This window comes from Podarcis melisellensis (assembly GCF_964234715.1).
Source record: "Podarcis melisellensis genome assembly, chromosome: 16".
Taxonomy (NCBI): Eukaryota; Metazoa; Chordata; class Lepidosauria; order Squamata; family Lacertidae; genus Podarcis; species Podarcis melisellensis.
In genome coordinates this window covers 33,183,740-33,207,772 of record NC_138533.1, presented here as the reverse complement: position 1 = coordinate 33,207,772, position 24,033 = coordinate 33,183,740, and the positions used below count along the sequence as shown (strand labels likewise).

General features: G+C 44.1%; 1 protein-coding gene across 21 annotated transcripts in view; it reads left to right on the top strand.

Annotated features, from left to right (window-relative positions):
* Nucleotides 1-24,033, top strand: part of EP400 (E1A binding protein p400) — a 73,786-nt gene that overhangs the window by 23,526 nt on the left and 26,227 nt on the right. For 14 of the 21 annotated variants that reach the window (XM_081893146.1, XM_081893149.1, XM_081893145.1 and 11 more), the window contains 22 exons: nucleotides 1,142-1,231; nucleotides 2,358-2,459; nucleotides 3,648-3,841; nucleotides 4,509-4,686; nucleotides 4,822-4,958; nucleotides 7,227-7,396; nucleotides 8,149-8,323; nucleotides 8,450-8,586; nucleotides 9,526-9,712; nucleotides 10,597-10,763; nucleotides 12,006-12,172; nucleotides 13,754-14,011; nucleotides 15,531-15,695; nucleotides 16,089-16,253; nucleotides 17,078-17,175; nucleotides 18,318-18,616; nucleotides 18,838-19,040; nucleotides 19,172-19,341; nucleotides 20,425-20,621; nucleotides 21,188-21,299; nucleotides 22,126-22,269; nucleotides 23,862-24,023. In XM_081893146.1, the coding sequence (XP_081749272.1) occupies nucleotides 1,142-1,231; nucleotides 2,358-2,459; nucleotides 3,648-3,841; nucleotides 4,509-4,686; nucleotides 4,822-4,958; nucleotides 7,227-7,396; nucleotides 8,149-8,323; nucleotides 8,450-8,586; nucleotides 9,526-9,712; nucleotides 10,597-10,763; nucleotides 12,006-12,172; nucleotides 13,754-14,011; nucleotides 15,531-15,695; nucleotides 16,089-16,253; nucleotides 17,078-17,175; nucleotides 18,318-18,616; nucleotides 18,838-19,040; nucleotides 19,172-19,341; nucleotides 20,425-20,621; nucleotides 21,188-21,299; nucleotides 22,126-22,269; nucleotides 23,862-24,023 (3,677 nt within the window). The remainder of the gene's footprint in view (nucleotides 1-1,141; nucleotides 1,232-2,357; nucleotides 2,460-3,647; nucleotides 3,842-4,508; nucleotides 4,687-4,821; nucleotides 4,959-7,226; nucleotides 7,397-8,148; nucleotides 8,324-8,449; nucleotides 8,587-9,525; nucleotides 9,713-10,596; nucleotides 10,764-12,005; nucleotides 12,173-13,753; nucleotides 14,012-15,530; nucleotides 15,696-16,088; nucleotides 16,254-17,077; nucleotides 17,176-18,317; nucleotides 18,617-18,837; nucleotides 19,041-19,171; nucleotides 19,342-20,424; nucleotides 20,622-21,187; nucleotides 21,300-22,125; nucleotides 22,270-23,861; nucleotides 24,024-24,033) is intronic. The other 7 variants (XM_081893148.1, XM_081893151.1, XM_081893141.1 and 4 more) reach the window with 3 other exon arrangements.

Genomic DNA, 24,033 nt, shown 5'->3' with positions numbered 1-24,033 from the left:
CAGATCAGGTCCTTGAGTGAAAGGCTTGATCTAGGTGTCCTCACCCTTTTTGGGGCCTGGTGGCGCATTAAGAAATGATGAGAAACTGTTATAGGCACCACATAGTGCCCATTTCACTTAAAGGAATACTGGTCATGTTCAGAGAGACACTCCTCAGCAGGCAAAATACCACATGTGCTCCCCCACATAACCACAGGCAACTCTCTTTGCAGCAGCTAGCTCCTCTGAAACAAACCAACAATATACACACTACTACCACATTCATAATAAAAATAAATGAAAATGGGCATACACAAAAAGCAGGAAGCATCCCTTCTCAAAAAGCAGCAAACAAAAGGTCAGGGAAAACACCACACCCTAGTTTCCCCTCCATTACTCAAACTTACTGGGTAATGGCAGCATTACCAGGAGTTTCAGCAGGAGGGTGGAAAGCTCAGATTCCTCTCCAGCTGCCCCACTCTCTCCCTTTCCTTTTAAAAACGTGAAGGGAAGAAGGCAGGGCAGCTTAGAAGAAGAGTTTGGATTTGATATGCTGCTTTATCACTACCCGAAGGAGTCTCAAAGCAGCTAACATTCTCCTTTCCCTTCCTCCCCCACAACAAACACTCTGTGAGGTGAGTGGGGCTGAGAGACTTCAGAGAAGTGTGACTAGCCCAAGGTCACCTGGCAGTTGCATGTGGAGGAGCAGAGACGCGAACCCAGTTCCCCAGATTACGAGTCTGCCGCTCTTAACCACTACACCACACTGGCTACATATTGTTTTCCAGCCAGTTCAGTTGTTGCCCAAGTTTAAAAATAAAAAAGTTCCAAACTTTAAAAGGTTGCAGACTTAAAGAGAATATCAGCATCTTAGTTGGTGCTAAGGGTAAGTGTGTGTACATATCTGGGGCTGCTGAGGGGACCCTAGCTCTTGGAGTTGGAGCCTACAATAGATGCTGCTCCCTTAATGGCAGTGCAACTTAGGTGAATGTATTATGAATGGGTGTATCTTTAGCACTATGTTTTATTTTTAGTTCTTTTTACAGGGACAGGGTGGGAAGGCTATATATTGTAATGCTAAAGGTGACAAGCTGAATCTTATGCCAGCAACATGCAGCTTCCTACACTCAACTTGATTCATTGAATTTGTGTTGTCTTCTAGTTGAAGATGAAGAGGAAACCATCGAAGAGCAGGAAGCTAAAGAAGGCAATGTCAATCATCAAAGTGAGCTATCCACTTTGGCAAAAGAAGGTGAGTCCAAAGACTTCTGAATAGCATTTCCACTGAATGACTGAGAATATATGCCTGGAATATATGCCTGAGAATATATCCCTTTCTCTTTGCATACTGCTTTCAGCCTTAGCATCACTGAAATTCTTGTTGACTTATTTGGAGAGGTGGTAGGCTAGACACTTTTGGAGTTCGAAACGCTTTCCAATTCATATGTTGGAACATGACACAGATAAGAAATGCGTGATGGTCTGGTTCACACATAGCGAATGGTTTACTGTGAACACGCTGATCTTTATGTTGTTTCATTCCTCCTTGCTAGTGCGCGGAGAAACAAACCACAATCCTTGGCTTAGTCTTCCATCTGTACCAGAGAATTCTGGTTTGTTTTGCTCCAAGCAAACCAAGAACAAACCTTGACTTATCACTATGGTTTGTTTTGTGTGAAACAAACGATAACCTCCGGTTTGGACAGAATGCTAAGTTATTGTGTGTGTAGCGAAGGAGGTTAGTCAGGATCAGGAGTCTTTCTCTCTACCCTCTCTTCCCATCATCCATAGATGCTCCTTTGGTTAGACTTGGTCATACTACTCCATATTGGTTTGAGCACTGATGAGACCAGCTGTGGAAGGAGCATGGAGATCCAGTTGGAAAAACCCAAAAGCCCAAGAGAGGTGATAGGGAAGGAGTGGTGTGACATACTCAGAATGCCCCTGTAGTTGAGAAAAAGAAATCCAGAAGGAGGCTGAACCACCTTCCCCCTGGTCAGACTCCGCATCTGTGAATGAGTCCTCTTTTTCCTCTCCCAGCCCTCCCAATGCCTGTGGGAACTCTGCTCTCTGGTGAGCCTGGGCATTTAACCTCATTTGTGATCTTAATTAAATTGAAGCTTGAGAATGCAGACAAAAAAAATGTCTTTTCTGCTCTAGATACGAATACCTTCCAAAATGACACCGCTCCACCCATCTGTGAAACATTTTTTTTAAAGCGCTCTGTTGAGGTTAACATGAAAGCCTTGTGTGGATGTTAATTAGGAAGTACCCTTTTAAAAATAACATTGTCCTGTCTAAAATGGTTTTTGTCGTGCTCTACTTTGGTTCTAAGTAACTGGAACAGCATCACACTTTGCTTTTTGAATCTCATTCAGCTGAACTGTCTTTGGATGATTTGGTGAAGATGTATGAAGGTGCCTTTGCCGAGAATTTTCACTGGCCCCAGCCAAAGCTTGAAGAAGAGACTAGTGAAGAAGGTATATTTTGGTGGCCTTTCATTCCAAAATGCCATTGAGCTGCTCTGACCTTTTTAGGGAGAATGTTTTGCATCCACAGTTCCACAGATGTGTTTTGTTTTTTTAGATTTAAGTAGCCTACCTTCATCCTATGTCCTTGGGATGGTTAATATAATACTTCATATTGATGTAGATCTTTAGAATTTTCAGAGGATGCTGTCTAGGAATCCATGCAACAGCTCTATCAGCGTTATAAACCTCTTATCACAGATGATGGGTAGAATTAAAGCTGAGTATGAGAGTCTTGTTTAAGGCCACCTAGTTGCAACCTTGTAAATTTGAACTATAAGGGCATATTCATTCTTAAACTCCTACAATACACCAACAGTGTATTTGCTCATGCTTTAACATTAGGAAGGTTGCAGGGGAGGAAGACAAAGGAGAGAAGAGAATTCAAAGCATGTGTAAACAATTAGCAACATTTCCTCAGTTATGCATGTTAACAGGGATTGGACGTACTCATGTGCACAGGATCCCTACAGACAGTGTGCATTTGTCCCATGCATTTTTGTTTAGTTGGTGGCTGCCACAGGAGGTGATCAGGCTGCGTTACTTAACAAAGCATGATTTCTTCCTCTTTTTCTCAGTGGTAGGGCAGTGCGGGGTGTGTGAATGTGCCGGCCTTTTCCAAAGACCCTTTCACAATTCTGCTGTTTAATTTTTATTTTGTTCTCTTGTAAGCAACTTGTAAGAGATGGGTTAGTCTGAGAAAGACAGGCTTTCTCAAGGCCACCCAGTGAGGCTTGTGGAAGAGCATGGATTTGAATCCAAGACCAGCACTACACTATATTTCCTGACAGTGGAACAGCTTCATGCTGTCTCCCGAAAGCCTGCATGCTGAGATGGAATGCCATCTAAACCAGGTGGAGTAGATAACCTGTGGCCCACTTTCTGGACTCCCAACTTCCACCAGCCCTGCCTATTGGCTGTGCTGGTTGAGCTGTATATGGAAGTTGGTCTCCAAAACATCTGGAGGGCCACAGGTTACCCTTTCCTGATCTAGGTCACTGGGTTATTGTTTATAATCCCATTCTCATCTGGCTTCACTGTCTTGGATTCTAGTATATCCAGAAATATTTTAACGTGTCAGGTGTTACTCTTACGATTCTGCCTGTGCAAAATTGATTGATTGGTGTATTGTTTTGTCAGAGATGGAAGACCACACAGCTGAAAGGGAGAGTGTCCAGAAGGAAGTTATCCTGATCGATTCTCTCCTTAGCATTGATCAGTATAAGGGCGCTGAGAGAGCAGTTCCTACAAAGAAACACGGGAGGGACATTGCAGAAGTAGCGGCTGCAGCAGAAGCGCTTTTGCCAAAAGGCAGCGCCCGGATCACAACTTCGGTAAGTATTTTCTGTTCCATTTGTGGCAAACAGTTGACTGCATGTAGAGATGTCCCCACTGCATTCTTGCAGCGCAGTTCTAAACTCATTGGCTCAGAAGTGAGACCTGCTATGTTTAACGACCCTTTCCTCCCAGATAAGTATGCACAGGATTGCTGTCTTAACTGCTCCTATTTGCTGCCTTCTTCTTGCAACAGCCCCCCCCCCATCCATAGTTTTACAAGTGCAAAAGTGATCTTTAGTTTGAGTGCTCAGCAATCTTACAAAACTGTTTTCTCTGTGGAAGCCTAAGAATTGATATGAAGGTGTCATTTTTGTTCAATTGACCATTTGAGTGCCCCTGGAATTCCTTTAACATTTGTATTATGAAAGAATTCTGCAATGGTGGAGGTAATGTTGCTAGATAGAAAGTGGCCGTGGGCTAAACAGAATTACCCCATATTTTAAAAAACAAATATCCACAGGCATCCAAGACAATTTCTTTGTGAGCTGCTCTGAGATCTGAGGATGAAGGGTGGTATACTACTACTAATTCTGTTTGAGAAGGGGAAAACTTGTCTAGATCTTTAGAAATAAACTTTACTACATTAGTAAAAAGCTGCTGGTTGCCCTGTGAAGGAATCTTGGAAGTTTTTAAAGTGTGGGGCTGCATGTCATTTTGCTGCAGGTTAAATACAACACTCCTCCCCTCTTGTACGGCTCCCTTCGAGAGTATCAGAAGATCGGATTGGACTGGCTTGCCAAGCTGTACAAGAAGAATCTCAATGGCATTTTGGCAGATGAAGCCGGGCTTGGCAAAACGGTGCAAGTTATTGCTTTTTTTGCACATCTGGCGTGTAATGAGGGTAAGCCTGCCCTCTGCTTTGTGGCTACTATTTACCGAAATGGGAAATGGTCAAGGTCTGGCTTTCATGCCAGCGTTGGGCTCCTCAGAAGTTAACATCTTTCCTACATCCCGCTGCTTCTCTTCCCTTTGCCAGGTGACTGGGGCCCTCATCTCATTGTTGTTCGGAGTTGTAATATACTGAAGTGGGAGCTTGAACTGAAGCGATGGTGCCCTGGGTTGAAAATCCTGCTCTACATTGGCAGCCAGCAAGAACTTCGAACAAAAAGACAGGTACAGCACTCTGTAGATATTTTTTAAAAAGTAATTCAACATCTGACGGCTGAGCAAAATTCCACCTATATTTCTCCTTCATTATAGCTATGCCCCATCTTCCAGCTGAGATTGGCCTAGCAAACAAGTAGCTTACAAAAATTAAAATCCAAAACCTATGTGCAAAATATTAGGAAATGTATATGTACATGTCAGGGTCTTTGGGCCCCTGGCAGTTGGATGTCATACCCCAGGTTCCAAGCTTTTGCCTGTAAAGGAGGAGTGGGGGAGCATCAGACCTGGCAGACAAATGTGTCCCTTCAGGCCTCTAGCCTTTGGAAATCTCCGCAGGTCAGATCTCATTCCCAGGGCTCAATCCTTAACTGGATCACTACGTAGTTTTCCTTAGCTGGAATGTCTCCTTGAACTCTGATAATGCCCCTTTATTGCCTGGATAGAGGATACAGAAGGGTGTGTAAGTATGTGTAGAAACTAGCATGCTGTACAAAGGCAAAAGTTCACATTCATTGCCCACTTTTGCCTCTGGCCATGCCTACCACATGCAATTTGCCTCCAGAGGATTGCAAAGAAGGAAAAGTGGCCCTTAGGCTGAGACAGGTTCCCTACCCATGCACCAGAGGGATGAGGCAGATTGACCTGAGCTGTTGAATAGCAAATGGTGCCAACTCACAGAGATAACTGCCTTCCATTGACCTGAAGGCCTCTACTGACCCCTGTCGTGAGACACAGTCCACATTCCACAATCTGTGGCTACGGATGGTGTGGCCGTGAAGTTCACTGGGTGACCTTGGGTCAGCACCGCCTCTCAGCCTAACCTACCTTGCATGGTTGTTGTGGGGATTAAATGAGGAGCAGGAGAACCATGAGGTCCTTGGAGAAAAAGGTGGAATATAAGTGCAATAAGTAAATAAATTGGTTGCATTTATATCCCCTCCCCCGCCTTCCTTAGAGTTGCTCAGAGCAGCACTTAATTCAGTATTGGTGGATTTGGCTCCTTGCAGGAGATCCCCTGTAGTAGTTTAGACCAAGAGGAAGGTTCAGTAGTTCAGTTGTAGAATTTTTCCATTGCACGCAGAAGGCCTGGAGTTCAATCCACGGCATCTCCAAGGAGGGTTAGGAAGGTCTGAAAACCCTGGGAGCCTCTGTGTGTCAGTATAGACAAGAGTGAGCTAGATGGACCCAGTATAAGGCAGTATAAGGTGTAAGGTTCCTGTTCCCATGTTCCTGTTTTATCTGTGGAGCTGCACACCTCAACAGGGATCAGGGATCACACCTCAACAAATCAGTGTTTGCAAGCTTATTTAACAAAAAAATATTTAGCCCTTGAGGTAGCCAGGACTTTTCTCTTCCTTGCTCTCAAGTCAGAATCTTGAGAAGGCAGGCAAGATGGGCATGATTTCTTGTCCCGAATCTGGATGTTTTTCGCTTTCCTTACATTCGCGAGGGGCCTTAGCAAGAAAATACAATATGAACATATGAAGGTGCCTTTATTCTGTAAGACCTAATAGTTCATTACTGTGTTTGGCGGTAGCTCTCTTCAAGAGCACTGGCAAGTTCTTTCCTAGCCTTGCTGCCTGGTATCTTTTCAGCTAGGGAATCAGTTTGCAATCAGTTTGCAAAACTTGTACTCTTATCCCTGGGCTCAATGGCCCCCTTTGCTGGGTAGATCCTTCTTATTTGTTGTTGCCTGGAGAAGCTGCAGTTCATTGGGAAGGAGCTGCTGCAAGAATTCCCCATCCCTTTGCAGAGTCTAAAGAGTGTAAGGGGCAGGGGCTTGCCTGAGGGAAGAAAGTGTATTGCATGCTGATGGATATTTATTTAAATGAACATCCTCAAGGCAGCTTAGAACAGAGCAATAAGATGCAATAATAAAAATCCAGTGAACATTGTCAATCGAATCCAAAGGGAACAGTAAAAATAAACATTACTCTCTGTGACACTCTACTAAATGCTTAGTGGTTTAGCAAGTATGCTTTAAAGTGCCAGCAAAGCAGTGAGATTTCTGGAAAGAAAAGGCCAGGGGAAATCCTCAAGTTGTCTCAAATGGGGAGCAGCCAAAAGACTGATATTCACCACCCCCTTGCTCTTCATCCATCTTGCCTGCCTGCTGCCACATGTATAACAGTATGAATGCCTTTATTTTGAATAAAGCCATGGGCTTGCGAAGTTCTGTCTTCTGCCTGTAAGTTTTGACAAGTATAGTCATCTCCCTCCCTCCCTCCCTCCCTCCCTCCCTCCCTCCCTCCCTCCCTCCCTCGTTTTTTGCAGGAGTGGATGGAACCCAACCGCTTCAATGTGTGCATCACATCCTACAAGCAGCTCTTCAAAAGCCACCAAGCCTTCACAAAGATGCGATGGAAGTACCTCATTGTTGATGAGATGCAACAGATCAAAAACATGACGGAGAAACACTGGGAAGCACTTTTCAGTCTCCGCAGGTCTGACACATGTAGAAGTCTTGCACTTTGCACTTCATAGTGCTTTATGTTGGTCTAGGACAGTGGTGGGTAGCCTGTGGTCTTGCAGATATTGTCGAACAACTTCAGTTCCCACTATTCCTGACAGTTGGCCATGGTGGCTATGTGATCCTTGTTTGGACCAGGAAGAAATCTATGGGTTGAAAGGGGGGTGAAATTGCTAAATGGGACATCCCAAGTACAGGTGAGCACAGCATTCAGTAGCACAGGACACTACTGTCTTACATGAGAGGTTGGAGTGCAGATGACCATAAGCTGAAGACTTGCTCCCATCATACTGAGTTCTCAAAATAACATCTAAGGCCAGGGCCAGATTATATCTTTGCCATGTGATTGTCTGTTCTGAAGACAGCTACAGCGAGATAGATCTGGACCACAGCATGTGGAGAAGGGGGCGTGTTGGCACCTTTGCAGTCAAGTAGCAGCTGGACAGTGTAATTTTTTCGATAAAATTGGAGTAGTTGTTGTGTCAGTTCTAATTGGGGAACCCAATTAGAAATTGCTATTTCTAAGGGAAACATAAGCCAGGCATAGATAATCACATGACAACTTTATTGTTAATTCCTGATCTTAACTGGGGCCTGAATGTGTTTCCTTTTTACCTGTGTGGGGTTTTTCCCCCTCTTGATTTTATTTACTAGTTCTAGTAAATTGCTAGATGGACACCAGTGGGATAACTGTCCCTTCATAGCATTTTGAACTGTATTTTACAGCCAGCACCGCTTGCTCCTAATTGATACACCTCTGCACAACACATTGATGGAATTGTGGACCATGGTGCACTTCCTGATTCCAGGAATCTCCAAACCTTACCTGGATTTCCCAGTAAAAGCAGCCAATGAGGAGAATCAGGATTACTGTCACAAACTTGTCATCAGGTTACACCGAGTGAGTGACCTGACTTTTGTCTGAGCGCATGCATGGCTCTCCCAGCTTTGCTTTAGTAATATGGTTTAATTTAATGAAGACAATAGTTATGTTAACTTTGGTTTTTCTATTTTCACCCCCGCCCAGATGATCCAGCCGTTTATTTTGCGCAGATCGAAAAGAGATGTTGAAAAGCAGTTAACCAAAAAATACGAGCACGTGCTTAAGTGTCGGCTTTCAAACAGACAAAAACTGATGTATGAAGATGTCATTCTGCAGCCAGGGTATGAGATATGCAACTTGTTGAACATGTCGGTTATGCAGTTCACAATGCAGAAATTTTAGATTGCGTTTAACGTGCTAACCAACTCTTTAGCCACCTTCAAATAATAGGATGTAGTTTAGTTGTAAGCACCTGCACAAAAAGCCTTGTTGCTGCTTTATTCCTCCTCCTGTGCAAGCTGCAAAATGAACCAGGAATCATAACTTCATGTTGCATTCAAACTAGGAAGTGTGGTTGAGGACTTCTAAATGAGCCAGATTCAGAAACATGGTTTAAAAATTGGCTTCTGAATCCTTCTCATTTGGGAAGCCTTTAACCAAACCTAGGTGGTTTGCATGTAACAGGAAAGTATGGTTGACTAGTGGGTTCCTGGTTTGCTTAGCTTCTTGTGTGAAAGGAGGAACAGACTGGCTGCAAACAGCACTCATAACTCATGTATATTATGGCATATTAAGTCAGAATTTAGTCAGTGTATTGTAGCAAGGGTTGCGGGGGGGGGGGGGGGGAGGAGTCCTAGCTACAATTTTAACCTAGCTTTTAGAACTATAATTGAATCGTGTGAGTCCTGGTCAACACGTGCTCAGAATGAGGTAGAATGGGCTGCATCTCTTCAGTTATCAGGTGTGGAGACTTGCAGTATGGAATGTGTACCTGTGTTAAAAATGCCGTCACTACAGATGTAGGAAGAGTGCCCAGTGTTGCAGAATTGCTTAAGCTAAGCTGCTGTGGATCTGATTAGTGTTTTGATAGGAGACTGCCTTGTGTCTCATGTAAGCCTCTTTGAGCTTTCCAAAGAAAAGTGGGATACAAGTACTGTGTAATAAATTAACGTTTGAGAATCTGCACCACAGCCGTAAAACACTGGTTCAAGAGATGAAGGATGTTTCACGGGGCTTTCTTAACATTTGATTCAAGTTGACATGCTTCTTTCCTTTGGCAGAACCCAAGATGCTCTAAAAAGTGGGCATTTTGTCAGCGTTCTTCACGTTCTGATGCAGCTGCAGAAGATCTGCAACCATCCTGATCTGATAAACCCTCGGCTCTCCAGTTCCTCCTATGTCTCAGAGACACTGCAGTATAGAACTGCTTCGCTGGTCTTAAAAGCACTTGAACGTGACGTTTGGAAGGTGAGTCAAACAGTGGACAGGGATTGGGAAGCCCTGGCTCTGCGGATGTTCTTGGACTCCCATCAGCCCCTGCCAGTATGGGACAAGGATGATGGGAGTTGTAGTTCAGCAGCATCTGGAGCAGGGTGGTCCAACTTTTCATACCAAGTGGACTGCAAGAGTACTTTGACATGGAACCTGCAGGCCACATACTGCCTTGCGTGCGCAGTGACGGGAGGGGAGAACAGCAAGACCAAACTTTGACAAGCTTGTAACTCTATTTTAAAAGAAGAAGAAGAGAGATTCATCTGGCATGACTTGTTTTTGTGAAACCCATGCTGGATCTTAGTAATCTCAGCATCCTTTTTTAAGTGCTCACAGACCGACCATTCAATTATCTGTTTTATGACCATTCCTGCTTTACTCAAGGGCATTGTAGAGGGTGATCTTTACAAGCCTGCTTCTGTCTACACAGAACAGCATGGCATCTTCATCAGATAGTTAGTAGCACAATGTTGGGAACTGGCCTCATCTATAGAATTCAGTGGCAGTCACTCGGAGATCACTGTTGCTTTTAATACAGAAATTGAAAACAATTTCTATTCAGGCAGCCTGTCACTTTCTAATATTTTTAATTAGGCCCCTCATTGACTGTTTGAATTTTTGAATGTGTGGAATTGTAATGGTTCTTCATATAATATGGTACGCTGCCTTGACAAGTTTGTCTGGAAAGGTGCCCCCCAAAATACTTCAAGTAACTGACTTGTTGGGTTTTTACCATTTAAATTATTATTTCATTGATGTTTCTTGGGTTTGTTTTGTTTTGTGAACAGAAGAGTAGGTTATAAACGATAACGTCGGATGAGTGGTACTAATGCTTTAAATTTCTCTTTGTCTACCTGTAGGATACGGACCTGAGTCTCTTTGATTTGATTGGGATTGAGAATAAAATGACTCTGTATGAGTCACAAGTGCTGCCAAAGCAAAAAGTGTCCAGAAAGCTCATTGAGGAAATATACACCTCTCCTCTACCTCCCCCAAGGCCTAATCCAGTGAAGTTGAAGCCAAGCAGGTATGCAGCTTTTAAAACAAGCCTGGAAAACCCATTTAATTTGAGCAGCTATTCAGTTGAGGCATTGAACTGGGCATTCGACTGTTTAATGGCTTATGTCGCTGCTGGTTTGAAATTATTTCTGAAGGGAGGCGAGGTACAGATGGGAGAAGAAGAAAGGGAAGCTAACATTGGGAATAATGCAATTAGTTTACATGGGTTTTACTGAGCGTTCTGCTGGACTGTGAAATGATTTTAGACTGCTGTTTCTAATGGTTTAGTTTTATTGGAATGAGGCTTTGGGTTTGTCTGCTTTTAATGTTTTATTTATGTTTGCAAGCTGCCTTAAGAAGTGCTTTCCCCTAAAAGGCAGTATGGAAAAATGTTCTAATAAACTGGGACTCAATTGCACATATTTTTCATTGAGGGGGGCAAAGTGCTGTCTGTTCTGTTCTTTAAAGTTTATGTTTGTTGTGCACTGCCTAGAGTGCCATGTGACTGAAAGGTGATTTGTAAAAGCTACTTTCAAAACATTCTGTTTACTGTAATGATAACCACGTCCCATGTTGTACTGTATTTTTCGCCCTATAGGACGCACTTTTCCCCCTCCAAAAATGGAGGGGGAAATGTGTGTGCGTCCTATGGGGCGAATGCAGGCTTTCGCTGAAGCCTGGAGAGCGAGAGGCATCGGTGGGCACCGACCCCTCTTGCTCTCCAGGCTTCAGGAAGCTATCTGCAAGCCTTGCGAGCCCGGGGGAGTTCCCGCGGGCTCGCAAGGCTTGCGGGCAGCAGCCTGCAGCCCGGAGCACGGGGCACCCTCCGGAGGACGCCCCGTGCTTTGGGAAGTTGTCCGCAAGCCTCCCGCGCCCGGCGGGAGGTCCCGCCGGGCGCGCGAGGCTTGGGGCGGCAGCCTACATCCCGAAGCATGGGGTGCCCTCCGGAGGACGCCCCGTAGTTCGGGAAGGTGTCTGCAAGCCTCCCTCCCCCGGCGGGAGGTCCCGCCGGGCTTGCAAGGTTTGCAGGCAGCAGTCTGTTCTGGGGGCTGGGGTCGGGGGGGGGGTAATTTTTTTTCTTTATCCCTCCCCCCCAAAAAAACTAGGTGCGTCTTATGGGGCGGTGCGTCCTATGGGGTGAAAAATATGGTACTTTTAAGCTATGCAAGTGCTTCTGTTCTGTTGTCGAAAACTGTAATTCAGAACGAGGTTTTGTTAGTGTTGTGCTTGTGGGAGGAGGTAATAATGAAGTAACGCCCAACCTTTTCAGGTTGTTCCAACCCGTTCAATATGGGCAGAAGCCTGAAGGCAGAATTGCGGCTTTCCCCAGTGCTCAAGTGCAACAACGCACAGTGACGACAGCTACGGTGGCTCAACAGGGGCAAGTGCGTGGAAGGTCACCTGTAGCTACAGTGTCTGCAAATCAAGGTACGAAAGGTATTGCCACTCTAGTTTTCTTCTGGGTCTCAGATTGTCATATACCAGTCTGATAAATTGAAATTGTCCTCCCACCTGACTACAAGTATGGCCATTTCTTTCAACTAAACTGCCAGGTTAAAGCTGTGCACTGAGTGGATCAGGGTGAAATTTAACACAGTTGTCATGGTGTAAGTGCTTCCTCTCAAACTCTGCTCATCACTCTTACCTGTGTTTACCACGCCATCGGAAAGCTGCTCAAAATAGGTTGACGGGGAATTTGTGTGTGTGAAATGCGAAATATTTTTGTGACTTAGGTTTGCTGCCTTCCAACCTAAGCAGGGTCCTGTTTTAGCAGTTTGAAATTGGTCCTTAGTTGCATGCAGTTGTGGTCCTCAAAATGTGAGGTGAGCCTCCCTGAGAAGAGATTTAAGCTATGTCCTGACCACACCACTTTTTTGTGGGTGCTAACCTTGCCTGCCACCTGAAAAACGATGCACCATAGGCTTTTGCCTACACAACAGTTCGTTTTGAGATCAAGCGGAGACCACTCCACGATTTTTCAGGAGCTTCTCTCTGAAAGCTTTTGAACCAGTTAATGGGACAAACATACTACTATGGTTACAGTCCTTTGGGGGCTATGCCAATATTAGGTTATGGTTAGTGAACTTTGGGTTGTTGTTTTTTTAATGCTTTCCCATGGCAAGAGCTCCTTGTCACATTGAGAAAAAGGATTCTAGCCTAGTCTGTTTGCTGATGTGCTAGTTTTCCATGTGCAAGGAACCCTTGAGGTGGGAAGAACATTAAGGCCTCTGAATACCAGTTGCTGGGAAGAGAGTTGTTGTGCTCAGGTTGTGCTTGTGGGTTTCCCATAGGCATCTCGATGGCTGCCACGAGAACAAGATGTTGGACTAGATGGGCCTTTGGCCTAATCCAGCAGGGCTCTTCTTATGATGCTAATCTTAAGTATGCCGTTTTCACCTTCACTGTCCTGGGAAGGAAGATACCATATGCATTTTGGGAGGGAAGATTACTAATGCAGGATATTCAAGCCTGCACTCTTTTTGCTTGCAATGTCCTGGAAGGTTTGCACCATATTCCTCCACTCCTCCAGTGTTTCTATCAGCTTGGAGAATGAGCATTGTAAGATTTTATCAGCCTTAGTTATACTGGCAGTGGGGCGGGGGCATAATTCCAATTTGTTCATCGGGATCTTTGATTTTTGTATTAGATTTTGTCCGGGCAGCTCACCTTTGGCACAGATCGAGAACCCCATGTCCTACAATACTAACGGCTGTGGAAACAAACTAATAGCCAGTTGATGATTTTGTGACCACCTAAAGTTGTGTGTGTGTGTGTATAATGAGCAGGAGGGCCTAATTGATAACACATGTAGTTTTCCATGACTTCTGTGACCCAGTTGGTATTTACGTTGCTGGTTGTTGTTATAGCCTGTGAAAACAAAGGATTTTGCAGCACTTCTGTACCTAAAAGCTGTTTTGTTTTGTTTTTTTAATTAAAAAAAAGATCTCTCCAATGCTATAACCCTTAAAAAGCGGACTGAATCTAACAGCTTGCACAACCCAACCTTATTGATTGCAGCCTCCGCAGCCGTCTCCTCCGCAGCTCCACAGTTTCAGACAACTCAGTCTTCCATCAGTGCTCCTCCAAGACAGCAGCCAGCAGTGACCTTCACAGCAGCAACTAGCCCGGCCAATCCTGCGAAACTGCGGGGTCAGACCACTGTGCAGGCCTTACAGCTAGGCCAGGCCCAGCCACAGGCCCCCCCGCACACCATCCAACAGAGTGTGCTGCCTCAGAGGCTGGTATTGACCTCTCAGGCTCAGGCACGGTTGCCTAGTAAGTGCCCCAACTCCCCACCCCACCCCACCTCCCCTCTACAGGTTTCTCCCACTTTTTTATTTTTTATTTTGTTTCCAAAGCTTCCCTGAGGTTAAGTTATTAGGCACCCTAAAAAAAAATGTGTACAGAATGATTTTGTTGTGGTGGCTTGTTTTGTGGTTTTTTTGTTTTTGTTTTTTTAAACACAACTCCCCCCCCCCCTCACTCTTGAGTAGCCTTGCTCACTGTTTTCCACTGCTTATATGACCATGGAGAAAGGTCCCAAATTTAGATAAGAAAAAAAAAATAGAAGAAAAAAAATTGCTGTGGACATAACATTAGCGGTGTCAACTTAATCTCTTCATTTCTGCATGTTTCCTTCGCTGGCCAGACTTCTTTTGGACCCGGAAACAACTTCTACTCCCCCTGCCTTTTTTCTTTCCTGCAAAGCTCTCCTCTTCCTAATTTGACTCTCTTTTCTTTCTTTTTTTGAAAACACTAACTTCATCCTGCTAAGAAGGCCTCTCGACTTCCTTGGAGGCGAAAACTGCAGCTGTTAGGTGGAATGGGGAGGGGAACGGTTCAGATTGTATGTGCACTGCCTACAAGCATGTCTAGAGATTATTGAGCACTGATATACTAATGTTTTCATCCCTGGGGGAATAAACTGCCTTTGCAAAAGTTCAAAGATCCATGGTGACTCGGATCCAGAAATTCAGGTAAATTTTTTATTTGGAGCTTTCTCAGTGCATTGAAGCACAGAGCTGTGCTTTCAGATTTTAAAAACCTGTTGCGAATATTTTTCCAGTTGACCTAAATTATTTTATGATTGGTGTTATCATTACTTTAAATCTGTTCTGAGACACCCTAATCACCTGTTTAAAAAAACCCAACAAACATAGCTTAACAATGCAGTTTTTTGAATTAAGTAGATCGTGGAACTGATGTGAAACAAACTTGGCACATTTTGAAAATGCATTATAAAATGCTTTCAGTGGAAGTTCTACCACAGGCACGATAATGATTTATTATTCTTGATTTGTTGCCTTCCTGTTTGTTTGTTTCTTTCTATCAAACAGGCTTACAGGCAGGGAGTACAGGAAACAAAATTGCTTCAGCCAAGTCACTAAACACTGACAGTCCTGCTGAAATTCTTGGCGTCCCTTGAATGCGTTTTGCTTTTGAAAAGGCAGTGGAGTCCCGCTTAATGACTTTCTACTCTCTGGTTTACAAAGTGTCACATGAGTTTTTTCAGGTTGCTGTTGTTTCCTGCAAAAATGGAAGGGTAACTTCTACACACCGCAACCCCCTGCGTTGTTCTACATTAAAACCAAACAAAAGAAACCTATTTGTTCACCCCCTGTATGCAAGCAGTACCTGTGGAACTTTTATATGACACTTTCCCCCCTCTGCACTATGTATAATTCTGCATGGGAGCAGCTTCAGCATCAGTTTTACTAACTGGAGTGAGGACAAAGACTGTTTGGAAGGCAGCCCCTCCCCTTAATGTGTGGTTCTGTTCCTCCCCCTCCTCCAGGTGGCGAAGTGGTAAAGATAGCCCAGTTGGCATCCATTGCAGGAGCACAGGGCAGAATTGCTCAGCCAGAGACTCCTGTGACGCTGCAGTTTCAGGGGAATAAATTTACTTTATCCCACAGTCAGCTTCGCCAGCTCACTGCAGGACAACCTCTGCAGCTGCAAGGTATTGTACAAACCTAATTTCAAAAGAGCGCATCTCTCTCTCCCTTTTCCAAATGCACACTCTCTCATGCACACAATATACCCACGGCTTGCATCATCTCTGTCCATTCGCTATGCCGTCTGGGGCTGTAGGGAATTGGAGTCCAAGAACTTCTGAAAGAGCCACAGCTTACCCATCCATGGGCTAAGAAAAGGAGTTGAGAGGAGGAGAGAGTCATGTGGCATTGTCACTTTTATTGCCTGCATTTTAAGGATAACTCAAGAGACTTGGAAGGTTTAGGCTTGCCTGCTTTTGTGATGCATGGTGTAAAAAAGAAAACCGGTGGCGGGTTTTTTCCTTGTTAATTTTTGGATCAGTTTATGACCTCTTATGTTTCAATTTCTACCAATGCAGGCAGCGTTCTACAAATTGTGTCAGCTCCTGGGCAGCAGTACTTGCGGCCTCAGGGCCCGGTAGTCATGCAGACAGTGTCTCCGGCGGGGACTGTTCAAAACGCTCTGAACGCTTTGGGAAACCAGCATCCAGCTGGCTTGCCAGCTCCGGCAGTAGCGCAGCAAGGTAGGGGCTCTTTCCTGCATGTCTACCTCTGGGACATTTTAAGAAGCAGATTTTTAAAACCATATGGGGATTTTCTGGCCTTCCTATGTTCCCTCCTCCTCCCCATCCCATAAGTAAACAGGGGAAATGATTTCAATTGGATGAAGCAGATGCAGTTACTTCCCCATCCCTAGACTTGCATCTGCAGCCTGCAGGGCTCTCAACTGGAGCTGTTTCTCTGCGGCCAGCTTTTTACATCCCTTACAAGAACTCCCACACCCCAAAATTCAGGAAACAGCTCTTCCTCTCTGCACCCTTGCCCCTTTCTCCCTCCTTGGTGTCTCCTGCAAGCTGAATACCACCTCCCCCAGGTAATCATTTGCCCCCACCACAGAAGCTGTGTTTGGACATCGCCATAAACTATGGTTTATTCACGACAGGAGTGGTGCCTCAAGGGATAGTAAAAATAAAATAAAATTGCATGCTAGAAATGCAGTGGGTTGGCAGAGGTGAAGTAGAGTATTCTGCACCTCTTACAGCAGCTCATTTAGTTTCCTACACCAGGTGTGCTGCAGGAGCAAGCAGACTTTTTCTTCTCCCTAACACAGCATCTAAACGAAGTAGGCTAGCTAGTGGCAGAAGAGGCACAGAATGTCTGTCCTCCCACCTGCCGACCTGCACGGTGTACAATTCCTTGTTCCCTGTGACAACCAGGCATGTGGTTAAATGCAAGGCTGGCCTTGGAATTGCCTTGGGTGGCGTGTGGCATGTTACGGCTTGTAGTAGCTTGAAGTCCTTTGTAAAGAGTGTATTTGGGATGTATAAACACATGGTTTATCTTCAAGTGTGTGTTCTAGGTAGAACAATGGGTGGTACTAATTTAGCTTCGGGGGACTCGGCGTCATCTTTAAAACCTGGCCTTATTCACGGAGGACACTCACAGGTACTTTTACTGATTTTTACTGTGTGCGTTCAGTTGTCAGATGAAATAGCTTCCCTTTCAATTCCTTCGAGGACTGAAAAGTGAAAATAAATGAAGTTGGAATATTTAGCTCTTTGATTTTTCCACTTTATTTTGCTTGTCAACCAAGTTGTATGTTGTAGCTTCTACTCCCCAAGTGTGGGGTGTGTGTGGATACAGATACAGATGCACTCCTGCAGGTGAATTACTTTTGATATAAATTGGGCTTGTAAAGAAGTGAACCCCACCTTTAATTATGTAGAAGCAACTTTTGGCAGATTGGAGAGGTTATGAACATATTTTAAGTATGGAGAAGGAAAAAATGCAGCTTGGCTCACTTTCAAAAATTAAATGGTGAAATTTGATTTTTGAAAGAGGGACAATGAAAGGTACCCACAGAAATATGAAAGGGAAGCTATGTATTAAACAACAAAAAATAAAGGAAAATACCTTCTGTCTGATTTGGAAGCTGTATAATGTTCAGTATCAACAAAATAGATGATTGTAACTAGCTGCCTTTTATACTGTTAGACCATCTGGCTCAGCATTGTCTGCTCTGACTGGCAGCAGTTTTCTGGGGTCTCAGGAAGAGTTCTTGGCCCTTCCCTTTTCCCTGAGACCTTTTTTTAATGGAAGGTGCTGGGAAACTGAATCTGGGAGCTTCAGTATGCTATGTATGTACACTGCTACTGAATTATGCCCCCACCTGCTAAATTTATGCTTAAGACTAAAATGTAGACTATAACCTTACAGAATTTAATTTAATAGAAGTAGAGCAGAATGGGGGGATTTAATTGATTATTCTGGAACAGAATCTACAGAGCGCTCCAGTAGCGATGCTAGCATATAGCTGTATGAATCAGAACTGTTTTGTTGGAGGTTGTGCCAAAAAACGGGGGGGGGGATCCCTTTGCTTTGGGGTGCATATGCAGTTGCATTCTTATGCATCTTTGCTTGGAATTAAGACACATTGAATTCAGTGGGACTTGCTCTGGGGTAAGTGATTTTAGGATTGTAGTCAAGTAACAGACTTTGAACTCTTTATAGTTCTGATTTTAAAGCATTCTGCCCATGTTATACACTTTTTCTTGTGGGGTTTTTTTTTTCAAATTTTTATTACAAAGGAGTCGTTTGAGGAAAAAAACAGGATTCTAAAGGAGCGCCTCGACCGCATCTTTTCTTGCAATGAGCGCCGCTGTTCCAGAGCACCAGTGTATGGCCAGGACCTCCTGAGAATTTGTTCTCTAGTGGGGGACAGAAAGATGACCCCTCAGTTTTCCGCTGGAGGCAGCAAATGGAGCTGGGCTGGTTTTGCAAACTGTCTCCTCTCGTCGAATCCCTCTTGGGACCACAGTGATCCACTGCAGGGGATGACACGGACACTGGAGCAGCAGCAGGACTCTCTGAGGGATGCTGTTAACAGGTGAACACTGGAATGTTTCCCTTGCTCTTGATCCTGAAGCTGCCGCTGGAGCAGAAGCCTGCCTTCAGCCACCTCTCATGTCCCTCTTCCCCAGCCATGCCACCCCTTTGAAAGAGACCAGAATGAGAATCTAGGCTGCTGGTTCCGTATTTAACAAGGCCACCATGCAATGATTAATATATCCAAGGTACTTAGCCACGTGTCTGCTTTTTGTTTCCCAGGCTGCTCTGTGTGCTGCCATCTGCAGTGGCTGCTCCTCCATCTTTGCACATGGCAAGGCTTCCTCCTTTGTACAGCCATAGAATGAAACTACTCAGGCACCGTCTGAAAGAGGCAGCCTCACCTTACTTGAGTCGGCTGCAGCAACTCACCACCCCACAATTGCTTCAGTTTCCTGATCTCCGACTTGTTCAGTACGATGCAGGTAGAGGAGAACCTTTTTCTATTTTCTTTTCTTTCTTTTCTTTTTTTCCTTTTGGTTGGATTGTGTAGAACCTGGAATCGGGCGAATGTTCTGTGGGAAGGCTTTACACTTTCTTATTTTCCAAAATTTAGGCAAGCTGGAAGCCCTGGCGGTCTTGCTTCAGAAGTTGAAGTCGGAAGGACGTCGGGTGCTGATCTTGTCCCAGATGATCCTCATGCTAGACATCTTGGAGCTCTTCTTGAATTTCCATTTCTTCACCTACGTGAGGATTGATGAGTGTGCTAATCAGGAAGAGCGGCAGGTAAACTTTCCTTGGAGCAATCCCTCCATCTCATTCTTTATACGAGGGGTGGCTAACCTGGTGCCCAACGGATGCTGCTGGACTCCAACTTCCAGCCTGCATAGTGAATGGTCAGGGGCAATGGGAGTTAAGTGGGTTACGTCCATCCCCACTTGCCCAAGAGAGACAATGAATCATGAGCTTTAGTATCTATCCAGCTCCGTGGTAGCTCCTCATCGGTTTAACGCTTTACCTTGCCCAGTAAAGAGCACTTCACTCCTTCTCTAAATAGTTTGCTATCACTTTTTATTTATTTCTTGCTTCTGATTTTCAGTCTCTGTCTTTGTTTGTTGTTCATTTGTTCTCAAAAGCTATTTGGTGGTTCTGAGTACTTCATCACTTTTCCCACAGGGAGGAGGGGATCCTCGGATAATAATAATAATAATAATAATAATAATAATAATAATAATAATAATAATAATTAATAATATATTATTTATACCCCGCCCATCTGGCTGGGCCTCCCCAGCCACTTTGGGCGGCTTCCATAGAAACCAAAAATACAGTAAAATATCACACATTAAAAACTTCCCTGAACAGGGCTGCCTTAAGATGTCTTCTGAATGTCAGGTAGTTGTTTATCGCTTTGAGATCTGCTGGAAGGGCGTTCCACAGGGCGGGCGCCACTACCGAGAAGGCCCTCTGCCTGGTTCCCTGTAGCTTTGCTTCTCGCAATGAGGGAACCGCCAGAAGGCCCTCGGCGCTGGACCGGTTTGCCCCTCCCACTTGTTCCACTTGGCAGGTCCTATGTTAACTGTACTTACTGTACATCCACATGAGAGGGAAACCTCTCTTCAGTTCCTTCCTGTCTGGCTCCCTGTGCAGGCCAGGTAAAAGGGATCTCTGTACGCTCAGCAACTGAGGTTGTTTTTTGGATCCCGAACACCACATCCAATCAGATAGAGTGGCCGAGCACTTGATCCCATGTGTGACAAAGGTGTCTGCCCTGAGAATAAGTAATGTGATACGTGTCATCTCAACAGTGAGTGCTAAATCCTTATGGTCTGTGATGCTTTTCCTCCCCACCCCTCTTTTCTGATCAAGGAACTGATGAAGACTTTCAACAGAGACAAGCGCATCTTCTGTGCAATTCTTTCTTCACACAGCCGCTCCACGGGTGTCAACCTTGTGGAGGCTGACACAGTTGTGTTTTATGACAACGATTTAAATCCAGTGATGGATGCTAAGGCTCAGGAATGGTGTGACAGAATTGGCAGATGCAAAGACATCCACATCTACAGGTGATGCTTGCAAAGTAGCTGTTCTACAAATAGAAAATGGTTCCTCTAGTGAGATTGGCAACATGCAGCCTTGCCCATGGTAGGAGGCATGACAGAGGCTATTTGTGCTCCGGTGATTCCTGATACCATAACTTCATCATGTCATCTAAAGAGGGCAGGCGTTACCCATATTTTGTGATAATCTTAACAGATTTGCACACACCATCACTTGGGAGTTCTAAGGAAGGAAGGAAGCAGTGCATTTTTGAAAGATTAGTCTGTCATGTTGATTTAATATGGCATCTGTTTGTATTCAAACATAGAAGAGAACCTGCTTCTTGATCCCAATAATCATGATGCAATATTTGGTTGTGAAGGGTGTCCATAGTGAACAAAGGACTTTTCAAAATATGTAGTAGATAAATGATTATGTCCTAGAGCAGTCAACTTTGCTCTGCTAAGCAATAAAACATTGTCTAAAAACCATTTTCTAATCTTGACTACTCAGTAAATTCAGTCTGTTCTGGCTATTCTCATTTTGCTCTCACCTTAAAGGTTTTGGTACATCTCCTTGGTTTCTTCTCTAGGCTTGTCAGTGGAAATTCAGTAGAAGAGAAGCTCTTAAAAAATGGCACTAAGGATTTGATCCGAGAAGTGGCAGCTCAGGGAAACGACTATTCTATGGCCTTTTTAACACAGGTATATATTATTTTTTAATAAGTATAATAATTTTATCAAGAAACCTTCCTTGTTTCCCCAGATACTTTATACCCTTTGTTTCAAAGCATCGGCTCCTGAGGCTTTATTGTTGTCTTGAGACACAACTAGCAGGACTTCTAATTGGCTTTCATCATGGAGGCTATTTAGGATTGGGCTGCTCCAACTTGCCTTTGAAAGTTGGGAGGACTATGCAAATGTATTTGTGCTTGACCCCTCCCAGTAGGAGGAGCCTCGTAGTCCTGCCAGCTTCAAAGCCACTGGGACTTCATAGCAGATTTGGTGGAGAGTGTTGATCATGGTATCTGATGGCTACAGCTTTTCTTCTACTCTCCACCCACATAGTTTAATCATAAGAAAGGAAATGGAGAAAAAGATGCACTTATTAGTTTGACCTCCTTGAGGAGAGTTTCTGCTCATTGTGTCTTTTGTGAATCTGAGAAAATGCTGAGGGTTCTTTGCACAGTGCATCAGTAGCTAGAGTGTCTCGGTGGTGTCAGTTTTCAGACCCAGCCTCTCTGATCCCCTCTGAACGGGTTTCCCAAATCCTGGCCAGTAGCAGCATCTGTATTTTGTTAATGAATGAAGAAGGAGTAGGTGTGTCAATTTTTATTTCTTTTGGCCGCAAATCCCTCCCCTTCAAAGAGAACTGTTAATGGAGTGCTGTGGGGTGAGGAGACATTCCTTTTGTTCCTCCTTCAGATAGAAATCTGGCCCTGAGTTAAGTTACAATTGGGGGGGGGGAGCATAAATAAATTGACACTTCTTCAGGAGCTTGATATGAGACGTATTTCCCCTCCTTCCACAGCAAACGATTCAGGAACTCTTTGAGGTTCATTCTCCAATGGAGGACTCTGGCTTCCGCGTGAAGGCTGAAGAATTTGTGATGCTTACACAGGAGCCCTCCCCGGCTGAAACCATCTCTCCTAAGGTTGCAAGACCTTTTATAGAGGTAATTAAGCACAAATAATTTGAACAGAAATAAAATAGGATATATAACTGTGTGGCAGAACTGTTTTGTTTGCCTTTTGGGACTTTCCAAGTGCTCCCTTCAGAATAATCATGTCGTCTTCCTTTTTTAATCGTCTGAATCATTTCTTTTAAAGGTTTCTTGAAAGCTTATAAACTATTCATGTAGGTAATACACTACATCCCCTGAGAGCTATTTAAGCCTTTTAATAATACATATATTCTCTCCTCCTCTTTCTCTGGGTGCAGTATTTCAGCACATTTAGGAGATGAATAGGGTGAAGTATTTGCATGATGCAAATGTTTACTGGTTCTGCACAACATTAAGGTTGCCTGCAACTATTTTGACAGAAACCTAACATGGAATGTACTGGTTACACCCCAGGAGGGATGTCTGCAACTTGGCTGCATTTTATGCAGCCTCCTACACCTCTTGAAGCTGCCCCATTCTCCCATCCCATCAGAGTTCCTCCCTCCCTGATTTTTCATGCCTCTTTGATGTCTCCCCTCTTATATAGTTTGAGAACAACTGCATGCCATAGTATTTTATTAAATAAAAGCATACAGCCATTGATAACCGCCATCATCATCTTCTAGCTGTTGATCTCCTTCTATACAGTCGTCTTAAGGCAACGTACAATAACAACTGCAGGAACCAGTTGAAAGCTTAGAGACAGCAGATGCATTTAAGATAAAACTAAAACCCTATGGGATAGATACAGCAAGGACTCATTTATCCAGCTGGGAAAGCCTGTGGGAACAAAAATGTCTTCCAGTTGTTTCCAGAATAGTGGGTGCCTGTCATATCTTGATAAAGATTCTATTTCGTAGATCAGTGGCGGCAGCAACACTAAAAACCCTGCTTTAGTTACTGCAAAGTGGGCTTCTGAGATTTTGGGGTTTTTATAAATGAGATTTTTTAAAAAATGGGGCTTAGTTTTGAGTAGACCTGCATTGTATTAGGGGTCTGAGGGAGCCACAGTGAAGACTGAAATGGGATGTCTTTATCCTGGATTAATTAGTCCAATTACAGACAGATTACTCTCAAGGGAATGCAGCCCTTGTCCAGGGTGGAGTTGGGGAGGTTGTATTCCCTTTAGTCAAAGCATCACATTTCCCCCAAATTCCTAATTATTACTGCAAAATCTAGAAGGCCCTTTCTATGCAAGAATGCTTCCACATAACCCAAGTGAATAGTTCACTATTCAACAAACAAGTGCCCTGCACATATCTACCTTGAGAGCCCATGTGGCACAGTGGTTAAGTGTTAGACCAGAATGTTGGAGACTTGGGTTCAGATTCTTCCTGAGCCTTGAGACTTGCTAAGTGACACTGGACCAGTCAGACTCTCTCACCCCACCTATCTCACAGGTAAAGTGAGTATGGGATTTCCATTGCTCCGAGTGCCAGGCTGAACAATCTCTTACCTATGAATAGCAGTAGAAATTGCCTTAATTTGCTCAGTTTATTTAACTGATACAAAATTGGTTTTCTTATCAGAATAACTTTTTTAAAAATGTGATGGATGTGCCGCTGCATTTATACAAAAAAACACCTTTTGTGTGTTTTAAAAAGGCTCTCAAAAGTACAGAGCGAGAAGAGGAGGAGGAGTTGAACACATGCATTCAGGTCTCAAAGACTGAAACAGCTTTGGAACCTCTCATTTCTGAAATCGGCAAGTCCCAGTATCTTGATGAGCCTTCTCAGCTGCAGGAGTTGGTTGCTGTTGTGGATCAGGTACACTTGC